Source organism: Bos javanicus, chromosome 14 (assembly GCF_032452875.1).
Source record: "Bos javanicus breed banteng chromosome 14, ARS-OSU_banteng_1.0, whole genome shotgun sequence".
Taxonomy (NCBI): domain Eukaryota; kingdom Metazoa; phylum Chordata; class Mammalia; order Artiodactyla; family Bovidae; genus Bos; species Bos javanicus.
In genome coordinates, this window is record NC_083881.1 from 9,001,550 (window position 1) to 9,016,933 (window position 15,384).

Consider the following 15,384-nt stretch of genomic DNA (forward strand, 5'->3'; position numbering starts at 1 on the left):
GCATTTCCTACTTAAGAGGGAAAAGCGGGGAAGTGCTTGAACCAGTGCTCAAAGGGACTTTGTCTGACTCAATCCCATACTCTTCCCACACCACTATACTGGCTCCATGAGTAACTCTCTCATACAGGTAAGAGGATTTCAAATAAACTCAAACAGAATGCATACAGCACAGTTAGATGCAACCAGGAAAACACCAAGGACTTACGCAAAAACTGGTCTCACAGCGTTATTCATATTCCCAAAGCTCGCCCGGCCCAGCAGTTCTCTGAAGCAGTTTTCAGCCAGCACAGCGGGATTCTCTTCTTTGTCTGCTGCTGAAGGAGAAGGAGGAGGGCCTATGCGACTGGGAAGAAAAGAGAAATGAAGACAAACAAACCAATGCAAGACTTCTGACACCAGTTCTAACAGTTAAACAGGAGAGATTTGACTTCTCAGAATTTCCAGCATGACATTTTCTTTTTACCTCAAAATAATTTTAGAGCTTAATTTTACTTCATGAAGTCAATACCTTGAAGCTGATCATATAATCTTTCAAAACGGGAGAACTAAATTCAGTTGTACTAACTTGTTCCTAACTAATAGAATATATTTTCCAAAGGCAAAATACTCAACAGTTGCTACTTTGTAAAGTTCCTACAACTTCTCTACATTTAGAGCACAGTCTCAGCAAGAAAAAAGTACCCAAAGATCACCCAGTTTAACTGTAAGAGAGCAAAAATAAAATCAAGTAGAAAATTATGACACAGTGTAAACAAAAGCTAACTAGAACACCTGGAAATCTCCTCAGTAGACACTATTTGTTCATATTTTAACACTTTATTTCATGTACAATAACAACAAAGAAAAGCGTATCTGTGGCACTGGGATAAAACCATGAGAAAATACAATTTCTTATAATTTGTCAACCAACTTAATTTAATCCTGTACCTCAAGAGCCATAATCATGGGGAATCAGTTCTCAACCAGCTAGGTACCTTCAGAAAAACTAACCTCAGCCACAATGTCAAAACTAGGAAAGATACAGAAAGTGCTAAAATATACCAAGTTTCACACTTTATGTTTTCAAACCTGCAGACAATCACATTTAAGAAATCTAGTGTAAATATTTTCTGTAATTGCTATAAATTTCAATCAACATATTAAGTGCCTACAGAGCTACCAATTTCATCTTTTCACTTCTAGACCATGTTTACTTTGGCACTTCACACATAATCATCAAAACTACAAATAAAGTTAAACTTTTAGAACTACAGAATTAAGTATCTTTTAAATTTGATTCAGACTTTCCCTCTTTAAACTACAAGAAAAGGGAGATCAGGAAATAAGCCAAACTGGAAAACACTGCTTCTAAAACTTGGTTGTATAGTACCTCTGTGTAAGGCAACAGAAATCTGCCAGGAAAGCATGCTTATGGCATCTGAAAAAGGAGAATAAGTACAGAATCCTAAGTGCAACAGGCTACTGGTGTGTGGGGAGCGGAGGGGTCAGCATATGCCCCAAAACAATATTCCATGCCAAAATATCTTAGAATAAATAAGAAATAGTCTAGTATTTATGTTGGAAAAGCATAGAGAGTGAATAGTAGCTGCTATTATTATTAGTAGTAGCAGTATTAACTCCCTATGAAAAAGCACCTTGGATCTCTAAATAATAGAAGTTCAGTTTATAATCTCTATTTCTTACACCTGCAGCTTAAATGGTACTAATTCAAATAGCAATCTAGACTGCCCATTAATAAGCAGCAAGTGATAATTTATTCTAAAAGAAATAAAGCCTTAAGTGTCTGAGTAAGAATCTGTGGTCTACTCAGCCTAATGTGGTGACTAAAGATGGTAATTTTTTCAGAAAGGATATATATTTAAATTCACTCAAGTTTAGGAGACTACTGTATACATAATACTAAAGATAAAACATTCTTATCCAACAAGCAAGCACACATACACCATACAGAAAAACACAGCCCCACCCTTCCATCTTTATTCAATACCTGTCAGCCTCTTCTATCTTTTGCATGTTGAACAGCAGGGATGGAACAATTTTATCCATATGCTGAGGCTCCCAAATGGTAGCCCGAAGTTCATCATTTACTGTTTTACGAACCACACCTTGAATACCTCTGATTCCAGCGATTCGGATTCTATAAAAAAAAGGAAAAAAAAAAAAAAAATTCAGTCATGAAAAAAGTTTTTTAAATAAGTTTGTTAGCTTAGTTAAGGGAATGGATGTTAAATAAATACTATTATCTCAAGTCAATAAAACAAAAATAACAGTAAGTCTAAGAAATTAAAATCTCAAAAATCTAAGATGGACAGAGATACGGTAGTTCCAAAAGAAACTGACTTTTAATCTTTCTGTAATCAGCATTTAAAGTTAAAAAGGACTGTCAAATATAAGGTTAGTCTGTGTGTCAGTTTTCAATAAAATAATCAAAAGAAATAGATTCTCCTATATTCTCTCACATAAAGCATACCAAAGTTTTCTCAGGTCAGTCTTCCAAGGCAATAGAAATAAAAACAAAGATAAACAAATGGGACCTAATCAAACTTGTAAGCTTTTGCACAAAAAAGAAAACCATAAATAAAACAAAAAGACAACCTACAGACTGGGAGGAAATATTTCCAAATGATGTAACTGACAAGGGCTTAACTGCTTATACAACTCAATAATGAAAAAACAAACAACTCAATCAAAAGATGAGCAGACCTAAACTTTTTCTCCAAAGAAGACATACAGATGGTCGACAAGCACATGACAAGATGCTCATCATCGCTAATTACTAGAGAAACGCAAATCAAAACTACGAAATACCACCTCACACCAGCCAGAATGGCCATCGTTAAAAAGTACACAAATAACAAATGCTGGAAAGGGTGTGGAGGAAAGAAAAGCCTCCTAGTACTGTTGGTGAGAATGTAAACTGGTGTGGCAGCTATGGAAAACTATGGAGGCTCCTCAAAAAACTAAAAACAGGGTTGCCATATGATCCAGCAATCCTACTTCTATAGAAAGATATACTTTGAAAAGATACATGCACCCTGATGTTCAATGCAGCAGTATGTACAATAGCTAAGCCAGGGAAACAGGCTGAATGCTGTTTAGGTGCTCAATGACAGATGAACAGACAAAAGAAGATGCGAGATAGATACATATATAAATATATAAAACACACACACATACACACAATGGAATGTTACTCAGCCATAAAGAAGAATGAAATAACAGTATCTGCAGCAACGTGGCTGGACCTAGAGATTATCATACTAAGTAAGTCAGGAAGACAAATGCCATACGTCACTCACAAGAGGAATCTAAAGTATGACATAAATGAGCTCATCTATGACACAGAAACAAACCCACAGATATGAAGAGCAGAACTTGTGACTGCCGAGAGGGGTGGGGCAGAATGGACTGTGAATCTGGGACTAGCAGATGCAAACTATTATACACAGAGTGAATAAACAAGGTCCTTCTATATAGTACAGGGAACTATACTCAATATCCTGCAATAAAACCATCACAGAAAAGAATATAAAACATTATATATGCGTAACTGAATCACTGTGCTATATTACAGAAATTAATACAACACTGTAAATCAACCATACTTCAATAATGTTTAAAAAAGAATTAGATTTTTCTGAGAGGATGATAATAATTCAAGCTAATGAGGATCAGATTCTCTCCCAGTTCTTGCCCAGAAGTCTCAGCAGTTCTTGCCCAGAAGTCTCAGCAGCCGCGTGAGAACAGGATTTTACCATCCTCAACACCCTTCATGTGTCCTCAGCCTGTCCCTCCATGGCTTCTCTCTGAGAACCTCTCCCCTCCAAGTCCACCTAGATGGAAGACTAGGCTGGTTCCTATAGAGGGATGACAAATGTGAACTAACAAAATGGAATGCGGATGACCCAAGCCATGCACACACTACACGCCTGTGTGTCCTGACACACACACATTACAGTATTAGACAGGTAACATTTTGAGAGGAGGCTGCCCTCTCTTCCCTTCTCAATTCAAAGGCCTCAAGTTCCTTCAGCTCTTCCTCATTCTTCTTTAAAAATAAAATCTAATCTATTGGTTCAAGGATGGGAAGAAAAGTAACCAGAAAACAGCATATAAAATCTGGGGAAAGAACAAGCTCGCAAGCAGAGCTAAGCTGGTAGCCCATCTTCCCTGAAACACCTTCACTCTGACCAAATGTGACTTATTTATCCTCCTTTTTAGCTACTAGACTTTCCTGGTGGCTCAGATGGTAAAAGCGTCTGCCTACAATGCAGGAGACCCGGGTTTGATCCCTGGGTTGGGAAGATCCCCTGGAGAAGGAAATGGGAACCCACTCCAGTATCCTTGCCTGGAAAACCCCATGGACAGATGAGCCTGGTAGGCTACAGTCCATGGGGTCGCAAAGAGTCGGATATGACTGAGCAACTTCACTTTCACTTAGCTACTACCTGAAATATTCACCATTAGAAGTTTACTCAGCTTATCCAGGACTGTTTCCAATATAGGTTTAGAGACTGGAGGATGAGGGGCAGTGGGTGACATTGCTTCACAAGCCCGCGGGGAAATAACACACGCCTACAGGAGTAGCGGGTGGAGAATGGGATGTGGCAGTAACATGACACTGAACAGGTGAGGAAGTGAACGTGGAGACAAGACAAACTGTGCCTCGTACAAAGCTGGATCTGTTCATGCTGTTGTCTTAAAGTCTTGAGAGATTCTTCTGCAATCACAAAGGGATAAGCCTAACTTTACTACAAAGTTAGTATGTGCCAAGTCAAATATTTTATGAAAATCTTAAAGTCGCAGTCCCATTTCTTACTGGCCATGACCTCTAATTTTATTTGATAGTGTATTGCTAAAAATAAAGGGATTTCTAATAATAAAACAAAGCCATGAACATATTCCATGAAAAGTGAAAGAGAAAGTGTTAGTTGCTCAGTTGTGTCCAATTCTTTGCAACCCCATGGACTATAGCCTGCCAGGCTCCTCTGACCATGGAATTCTCCAGGAAAGAATACTGGAGTGGGTAGCCATTTCCTTTTCCAGAGGATTTTCTTGGCCCAGGGATTGAACCCAGGTCTCCTGCACTGTAGGTGTCTTCTTTACCATCTGAGCCACCAGGGAATGAGATACAACAAGAAAATAAAGCTTGACTGGGAATGGAACGGAGATGTTGATATTTAATAAATAAAAGGTGGCCAAGGGAGGATTCTCATGATAAGATGACACCTGAACAGAAATCTGAACAAAGTGAGGTTAGAAGCCATATGGTAAGGATCTGGGGAGTTGTTCTAGGCCAGGGGCCACTCAGTCCAAAGGCCCTGGGGAGAAGTGTCCCTGATGTGCTCACGCAAGCGAGGAGACCTACGCAACGGATCAGCGTGGAAGGGGACAGAAATGACAGGATGCCAGGATCTAACCTCAATGCGGGCAGCATTACAGGGGCATTCTGGGCTACAGTGGAGACTGCATTTTATTCTGATCCCGTTAGGAAACCACTCTCAATTTTGCTGCTTCGGTCAGTTCTAACAGCAATGAAAAGCTGCACTTTAGGAATAAAGCGTACATTTCCCATCTTCTTTGGCAATCATTACGTAAGATATAAACACAATATTCACCAATAAACTACTCCATGACTATAAATTATAAAACAATACATACTCTGTTCGTATTTCTGGATCACTATGATAGGAGTGACACATGGCACTGAAGCGAGATACAAAAAAGTCATAACGTCTGTGATACGACGGTGTGTCCTCTTCAATATTTGCAAATTTGACAAACTAAAAAGAATAACAATAAAGTGTATTATCACCTTTTTCAAAGTGTAGAAAAAATACATTTATTTTCATTCATTATTTGTTACATCGACAAGAAATATCCAAATAAAAAGCAAATGAAATATGAAATATCATAAATGTCACATATATATGAAAGGAATTTTTTAATAACAAACTTCACAAAATCAAGAATATAGCATTGTGAGTGTTAACTATAACTTTCTGACGCAGTTTCTTTGGAGGGAGTGAGTGCTTGCTTTGAAGCTCTTCTGCATTTCCCAGATGCTAGCAACGTTTTCATGATAACCACAGTCAGGCCGAAAGCTTCAGGAGTTCTATTTCTTAAATCATAGGTAGGACATCTTGACAGCTGTTGTATAACACATGAATGAATATTTATACAAACAAGATGGGACAAGAAAAAGGGCCCTAAGCTGAAGAAAACATCACCAACACAGTAGAGAAAAAAAAGACTCAGTAAAATTTATTCTACCTCTTTTTAAAAGATTAAAAAAAAAGAGAGAGAGAGAGATGCATATGTTTAGGAAATTTTAAATATCCTTATGAGTCACAAACCCAACCGTATGATCCCTTAATATGCATCCTTTTTTTCTTATTTGCTTTCTCATTTATTTGGTGACTTATTGCTTCTAAAATAGCCTAAAGATGTCCTGGGAACAAAATGAAAGTAAGCATAAACTTGAAAAAATAAAATTATGACACTAAAAGTATTTTAAATTAATTCAGCCAGAGCCAAGTCATCTGTTTTAAATGATTTCATATGACTCATATGATCTAGAAAAAGGCCACAAATACCACACCTGGGGGTTCCATCCCTGGTCTGGGAAGATTCCACATGCGGCAGGGCAACTGAGTCTATGCACCCAACTACTGAGCCTGCGCACTCCAGAGCCTGTGCCCCGCAATGAGAAGCCTGCACAGCAAGTCCCCACTTAAGGCAAGCAGAGAAAGCCCACATGCAGCAACAAAAACCCAGCACAGCCAAAAAAAAAAAAGTTCAAAGACTACTAATAAACACAAAAGTACTGAATCGGTCATGTTTGACTATTTTTTTAACATTCAATTTTCAATGTTTGACAACTTAGCACCCCAAAGAAATTAAAATCACACTTCCAGGAAATACTATATAAATAATGTTGGTGAAGATAATATAGCATTTCACTTAATACAATTCACTCAAATCAAAAGTAAGTAACTGGAGATGTTTGTCTTTTTCTCAAATGACTCATTAAAGGAATTCTAACAGCATTGCTGACTTCATGGAGATTTACACTAAAAGTCCTTTGCTCCACAGCCATTTAAACATTTCCCCTAAATATACAGGATGGATGAATGACAAGGTCCTCCTGTACAGCAGTACAGGGAACTATATTCCGTATCCTGTGATAAACTGTAATGGAGAAGAAAGTGAGAAAAGTATACATTATATACATATAACTGAGTCACTTTGCTATACAGTAGAAATTAACACAATGTTGTAAATCAATTATACTCCAATAAACTAAAAAACAATTTCTCCTAGACTTTCCTCAGCCAACTGTAAAGGAAGCAGGAGAAGCATAAGTGGCCACGCTGACTGAAATGGAGCCTGTCACACCACCTAACTGTATTTGGAAATACCCAATATTTCCCTCTGAAACTAACGGACAAAATCATATTAAGGGTTTTCAAATAGGGATTTTATTTACATAATCTTGGTTAAAAAAGGGAAAATATTATATTACTACCAACAGTAATAACCAACAGTGCCATCACTGTTGTAAGAACTTTATAATAACTCACATCACACGACAGTCCTGTAAGATTGGTACTGTAATTATCCTCACTTCACAGATGAAAAACTAAGGCAGGGAGTGGTTAAATAACTTGCCCAAGATACACAGCTAGAAAGTGCTGTAGGCATAATTCAGAGTAAGGCAGTCGAACCCTAGAAGCCACGTTGCCAGTCAGCAACCACAGTCCCGAACCGTGAAAACAGCTGTCTGCAAGCAACAGCAGGTAACAGATGACTCTGCTGTTGATAAGAATCTGGATGGGAACATGCAGACCGGTTGAACGCCTAAAAGCTCCCTCAGAGATGAAGCTGGAACTGAGAGACTGAGGCCAAAGGTGATACGATGAAACTAAAGACGAGGAGCAAGGTTATCACTGTACTGTATTTTCTTTATTAGATATGCCTTCCCCACCCCACACATGTTTAATAAACTACAGTTCTGGATAAAAGAAAATGAATGTTGTTAGCAGAAACAGTTCAGAAGCAGTGTTAGAAGGCCGGGGGTGGGCAGGGGGAGGTTGTGAGGGGACATGGACCCCTTCCACTTAATGGCCAACTGAGTTTCTACCACTTCTTGTGATTTGTTAATGTCCCGGATTTCACACAGAGCAACAATAAAACCTTGAGACAAACTGTTCTAATCATCTACAACTGTACTGGTTGCCCAAATACCCTGACCAGAGCATCTGCCTTTACCAGATAAGGACACTCGAAGAAGACTTAATCCAAGTTACAGTAATTACTCTTAAAATTAGAACCCTTTACTTACAGAATTTGTTCCAAGAACTTGAAGCTTTGGTTCCCCTGATTCCAGCAGTTTTGCTACCATATGAAGAAAGCTTTCTACAAACGGCTTGATGCTTTGAGAATGGCAGGCCATAAGAAGCTGGTCCAGTGCCTCCATAGCAATTAAAACATACCTGAACACAAGAGAAAAATAACATCAAAGCACCTCCAGCTCTCCAGATTCTCCTCAGTGCCCTCACAGGAATACTTAGAATAAATTTATTTAAATGCACAGAACAGAGAAAGGCAAATTTAGCAGCATCTGAGTGACTGCCTAATCCTCTCACGACACTAAGGATGTTGGGGTCATAAAATGACCTCAGGTGGGAGGACGCAGAGACTAGACTGCACTCCTCCACTCTTCTCCTCAGCAAAACCTCTCCCAGAGCTGCTTCCATGTTAACGTCCGTGAATGTTTTTGTAAACACAAATATTCTCCATTTTCCAGATTTTTAACCATATTTCTCTGCATCTGACCCAAGACAGTTATTATAAGAAATGAGCTTAAATTTCTAACACAATCTATTTGTATTTGTAAATATGAGTATATAAAATAGTATCAGCAATACTGTAAGGAAAGGGATAAATTTTACCTTCCAATTCATCAGATTTTAAAGCTTGTACTAAAAGTTAAAATTCAGAATTTAGATAACTTTACTTGAACAAATGACCATAAGAACTATTTGTATCAAGACTCCCATTTGTAGCAAATGCTCTAAATGGTAACAGTGTGAAAGCAGAGAAAGCCAGCGTATCATCTGGAAACTGGAATACACTAAGAAACTAGGATCACAAAATAATATGGAAAAATATTTATATACCAAATTGCAAAGTAATTACTGTTCAAGTACACAGAATGGATTAAGACGGTAGTCCTTTATTTATAGGTCCATGTATAGCTAGCACAGTTCACATCAGCACACCTGCTCAGAATTTACACATTCTGAACCTATTATAATACCTAAGCCTAAACATAGCCCTCTTTTATTGCTCCTCTGACAGGCAAAACTGGAGCTGTGCTAAAAATTAATTTGCTAACAGAATTTCTGATAGGTTTCAATTTTGAGACTGATTTTTAAATTAGAGTACTGCACTGACAGGCCTTTAAGGGAATCAATTTCTACTATTCCCATTAGGGAAGTTTAAAAATCAGAGGATGCTTAAAACAAACAACTCTTTTAACTAACATGAGTTTATTCTTAAACCTGACTATGAGGAAAGTAATAAAAGCTACAGCATCTATTCGGTATAATACATATCCTCGTATGATATTGCAATGCTTTATTCTCCATCTACTATCTTTGCCTGCCTAGATGGCAAAATAGCTTCTAGGATGATTTAGCCTAGGAAGAATTTTCCAAAGATACTACAGTAGTTTCCTTACCCAGTACGATGTCTGACAACATCCCTGCTCAACCTTTCTGCCAGGTAAGAACCAATTCGATCCAGTTTCTCGGGAGCAGATACAGCATAAAATGTCAATTTCTCCATATCGGCTTTAACAAGCCCATCCTAAAAATAAAAACAACAACGAGTGAAATAGGTTCTACTTATGCCTGTATTTCCATGCTTAGTGTTTGTATTTCTAAGTGCTGCTTGCTTCTCACCCTCCCTTTATGGATTGGAAATTAATCCCTATTTACCCTCAGCCTGCCTGGATACAGTCTCTTTAGTGCTAATCACCATTCTGGATATGTAGAGCTTTCAAAAAGTTAAAGCACTGCCCTATTTCGGAAAGCATACACCTTCACGAGCACTGGATTATTCTAACACCTTCCTTTATATATTAAAAACAAAAAAACAGCTCAATTATACAATATATTGTAGTAAGTATCAGCAAAGGTTCAGTTATCTGCTCTCCTCATTAGAGCACTCTTTGAAGGCAGGGACTATGACAGGTAGACATGTGCACTCTGGGCACCTGCTACTGGGTCCATTTTGGACACAGGAGATTTTTTTGTTTAATAAGTTAAAGATAAGAAATGTTGTCACCTGGGTTTATGGTTGCCATACGTATGTAAGGTTCATGTAGATCTTTTCTTTTTCTTACATCTTATTTTACAGATTGCTCAAATAGATTTTTTCTAAATATTTGGCACAAATAAAAATTCTTTGTGTAACCATTCTCCAACTGACCTGTCACCACTCTCATATCAAAAGTGTTCAAAGCTCCCTCACTGCCAGTAAGATAAGTAGATTTCTTATCTGTTATTCACATTCCTCCATAATCTTGCCTCCACCTTATCTTCATTAGCCTCATGTTTCAGATTCCTTAAAGAAATGATCTGAATATGCAGTCTATTAAATGATACTTTTGAAATTTCCAATCAGGAATTCAGGAATTGTGCACTAGTACCACTCATTATACTACGACTAGGTTACAAGAACTTCCACTTGAAGGTCCTGGTCCCAAATGTTATCTCTTACTTTATCACACCTTTTCTCTTAGGTACAAAGAAACTAATCTCTGCTTCTCCAGATGCTGTATATCCTTCCAAGTTCATTTCTTCTGTGAATCTTCGCAGAGATTGCCAACTCAGAGTGAGTGGTACCTTCCTGATTTAAAGGCAGAAACTTTACCCCTGTTTTACTTAACATTTTACTTTCTAATTTATTCACTGTGATTTAATATTTAGTATGCTTTCACTTTATATGAATGGATGGAAAGCTTAAGGCAGGTACCGTATCTTAGAGTTACTTATATGCTATGAATTATCCAGGATATCTGGCAGCCAATATATTTAACTGATTAGCCTCAGTAAAACAGATTAGCCTTTATATAGTTCCTTAAATCAGATTTGATTAAAAACAAGATATAGCTCATAAATTGTTAAGATAACCAAAAAGTTTCTACAGTTGGCTACCTTTTAAAATAAAGCAACCTCTGGAATTCAAACCCATGTAACATTTTTTTATTCGTATCTATTTAACACTAGACTAAAGGAGTCTTAGAAAAGTTAGTGAAGTCCCTCAGTCATGTCCGACTCTTTGTGACCCTATGGACTGTAGCCTATGAGGCTCCTCTATCTATGGGATTTTCCTGGCAAGAATACTGGAGTGGGTTGCCATTTCCTTCTCCAGATCTTCCCAACCCAGGGATTGAACCCGGGTCTCCCACACTGTAGGCAGATGCTTTACTGTCTGAGCCACCAGGGAAGTTCTCTAGAAAAGTTAAGACAATGTCAAATAAAATCAATCAAACACAGCTGCTTTGAAGCCTGTAGTCTTCCATAAAAAAGTAATTTTTATAAAAAATTAAAAAGCACTTAAGTAAAAAGAGAACAAACTCTGCCTGGAATATTCTCCCTTTACTTCTCAATTCTCTTCTGAAAACTGTGTGGCCAACCCTATTTCTTCTTTGGATCTTAGCCTGGATTTCACTCCTTCAGGCATTCCTTCTTCCAAGTCCAGATCAGGTATCATTCCCACCTACTCCAGCAGTACACTGTACGTCACTTCTCTATCACAGCATTCTTTCACATATTGCAGTTGCCAATTTACTTGGTGAGAGCAGAAGGCCATGTCTGTATTCACAGCTGTGTTCTTGGCATTTTGTAGATAATCTGAGACTAGGTCATAAATTTAGGAACTATACACACTAAGAACATCACCTGTCCATCATTCTGAATATATGCCTAATCTAAGAAAAGAATCTGAAAACCAGTCAAGCAAGCACGGATCGTTTAAAGGTTAAAAAAAGAGAAGTATAAACATAGCAGTGTACATGATGAGACTTGGGAGTAAAAGTAGAGAAATGAAATCAGGGAAACCTTAGGGAGATCAGCAGGGGGAAGGATGGGTCAGCAAAGAGAAGGATCAGGAGATGTAGATCAAATTACTTTTGGATCTTCTGGGAATATGTTGTCCACCAGGCGTTTGTAGCGAGGACGCAGAGCAGAACAGCAGCAACACACTCCTGTTCAAAAAAGAATAAAATCACAAAGTACGGCAATTAATCATATTGTAAAGTGATCTAAAAGTTCAAGTTCTGAGTATTTATGGGTTATTGCAAATAAAGGGGAAAAGTTCAAACAGCCAGAAACAGAAATGGGTATGCAAATTCAATTATTAAGTAAGAAATGAAAAAGTCAAATTTCTCCTCCCCTTTCCAAAGACACCAGGTCAAAATGAACACTGTAATGAATTATTCCAGAGTTTTGAACTGAACTGTTCTGGAGCGTGTGTGTGTGTACATGCATACATGACTACCAAATTCACCCTATAAAGTATATACGTAATTGGTACCCCCACCTCACTTCCTTTCTGATCTCATCTTCTACTACTCTCTACATCATTCCCTACCTACACCTCCTCCCAAACCCCACTTTTCTTGCCAGGCCCAATCCACTCAGTTCCAGCCACAATGGTCTCAAAATGGGAGTTCACTACTAGTAGCTGCTGGTGAAAATAGTTAACACCTCTATCTACATGATGAATTATATAAAGAAGCCACAACAGAGAGAGAATCAACCTCAAGGGAAAGTCCAGGAATTTCAAAAACTGCTCAAAGACTGCTCTGTACATTTTCCGTTGCTAGCATCTAGGAAAAAGTCATGCATTTGGATGAGAAGACCTGGGTTCACGCCAATTCTTTCATTTAAAGGGCCGTGTGACCTTGAGGGAAAGCACATCATCTCACTGGAAAGAACTCTGTGAGGAGGAGGAGGGATCTGTTTTCTTGTCCTACAAACTAATAACATAACGGGAATGTTGGTCTGGAGCCACTAGACAACCATTTCCATGATTTATGAAACTGGGCTGTGTGTGTCTGTGGCCAAGTGTGCGCGCGTATGCATGTAGAAACCAAATCACGGCATGAGAGAACACAAGCTAGAAGTTAAGGGAACTCAGACCTAAGCAGACTTCTACCATCTCATTGAGCAATGTTATTCAACAGACAACTTCTCCAGATCTCACTTTGCTCATGAAGCACACATAACTCACGCAGGCAGCAGTATCATGTCAAGTGAGTGCCCAACACGACAAAACATGTAAGACTGAGTCCAGATTTGCAGTAGAGTGGAGTCATTATGCTGATAAAACAAGACAGAATTAAGACATGTACAGCAATTTTGGTGATTATAAAGTAATGCACATACATTACTTAACATTTCCAGCAAATGAGTGAGATATTGTTATCACTACCACTTTACAAGAAACTGTAGAAGAACTGACCAAGTAATCTACTCAGCAGCAATGGCTAGGCGAGAATCCAACGCCTAACTCTGAAACGTCATGCTCTTTCCACGAAACCGCTGATACCAGTGGTCAAATGAATCAGCACGCAGATGTTTCATCTGCACATACTACTTCCCGAACACTACATCAGATGCCACAGACACAGGAGAGTATAAGAGTCAAGATCTCTGCCCTTGAGTTTATAAACTGTCATAAAAAATAGTGAATAATTCAACAGCATATATTTAGGCACCACATGCAGATAATATAAAATGCTGTCTACTGTTCAGGATGTTTTCTACTTTAAAAGGAGAAAAAAATTCCAGAGTCCATTAGGGGATTTTTTTTTTCACACTAACTCCAAAATATCTGAACTATTTTTAAAGTCCAAAAGCAAAACACAGGCCTGATTATTATAAAGAAAAGCAAGGGTAAAAGCAAAGTAAGCGAAAGTCATATTCCTGTGTCAATTACAGCTAATATAAAAATACTTCAGATGAATATTAATACACAGAAATAAATTAAAATCAAATATATATCAAGTGATTAACTTACACAAGGCACTGAGCTGGGTATTGCAATGATGAAAGAAGCTTATAACTTGATAAGAAGATTAGTAGGAATACTTTGCTACACTAATGCAAGGCCAAATATAGAAAATTCAAATGCTATTATGGCAAAGAGACTGGCAATGGAACTGAAACCCAAGCTTCAAGTTTCCTGTTAGAATGATAAATTATGTAATTTTCAATAGGCTAAGAATTCTTAATGAGGTATTAAGTCTCATTTACATTGACACTTTCTGATATTATACACTGTTTTTAGTTTTTAAAAAGCTTACAAAAAATGGGGACTTCGAAATACACGTAATATCCAATTCTCACTTTGAAGAAGCATAGGGTCTATTAGAGAAGACAGATGAGAAAAATGACAAAATGCTCAATAGGGGGTTAAAGGGCAGAGGCTCTGGAGTCAGACAGGTCTGAGGTGAACCCAACATCTTTTACTGTCCAGTTAGGCAGGCACATTATTTTCTCTTATCTTACCTATGTTTCCTCTTCAGTGTAGTAACACCTTCTTCATATTTATTGGGAAAATGAAATAAAATTATACGTAAAGTTCTTATTAAGGGTGTAACATTGGGTAAGCATCCAACAGATCGGTAGTTATTATTACTAATGCTATATATAAGTGGAGGACAGAGGAACTTGCCAAGTTATAGCCCACGGGGTTGCAAAAGAGTCGGACAAGACTGAGTGACTAAACAAAAACAAATAAAAGAACTACGATCAGGGTAACCGAGGTGCGTGAGGGCCCTGAGACAGTATCCCCAACAGTGTGAAAACCTTTGCTGAGAATTAATCATCTAAACCTCCAACAAATTCTCTATGTGGTTCACAACAAGTGTTCAATAACAAGACCCGAGTCCAAGGGGATAACTGCTTTTTTCTGAACATGATGTGTGCCGCACTACACTAAGGACTTGACAGCATTACTCATGCACTCCTACAGCAACTCTGAGAGGGTTAGCAGCAACTTTGTTTGACAAACGAGCAAAGGAGCTAAGGGAGTCCCATTTGTCCCATATCCCATATCGTACAGCTGGTACATACAGACGAGCAGAGATTCCAATCAGACATGATGACTTTACAGGCTAACTGCCATACTAAACTGCAGTCCATGGGGTCACAAAGAGTCAGACACGACTGAGCGACTAAGCAACAACAAAACTCAAGGACTGGACACTTTTCAAACTCCTTTAAACATTTTAGCTCTCCACAAACCATGCCCAACAGACACGACTGCAGGAACGAGTCTGAGAGACGAGAAGTGCCCTGCCACGGA

At 38.2% G+C, this 15,384-nt stretch overlaps 1 protein-coding gene across 5 annotated transcripts in view; it reads right to left on the bottom strand.

The window, feature by feature from the left end:
* The window catches only part of EFR3A (EFR3 homolog A), an 86,580-nt gene that overhangs the window by 43,370 nt on the left and 27,826 nt on the right, over nucleotides 1–15,384 (bottom strand). For 4 of the 5 annotated variants that reach the window (XR_009740754.1, XM_061438573.1, XM_061438576.1 and 1 more), the window contains 6 exons: nucleotides 12,201–12,277; nucleotides 9,746–9,873; nucleotides 8,345–8,495; nucleotides 5,662–5,783; nucleotides 1,988–2,137; nucleotides 206–343 (listed from right to left, as the gene is read on the bottom strand). Coding sequence is in view for 4 of the 5 variants with exons in the window: in XM_061438573.1 (XP_061294557.1) it covers nucleotides 206–343; nucleotides 1,988–2,137; nucleotides 5,662–5,783; nucleotides 8,345–8,495; nucleotides 9,746–9,873; nucleotides 12,201–12,277 (766 nt within the window). In the remaining variant the exon portion in view is untranslated. Of the gene's footprint in view, nucleotides 1–205; nucleotides 344–1,987; nucleotides 2,138–5,661; nucleotides 5,784–8,344; nucleotides 8,496–9,745; nucleotides 9,874–12,131; nucleotides 12,278–15,384 lie in introns of those variants that run through there. The other variant, XM_061438574.1, reaches the window with a different exon arrangement.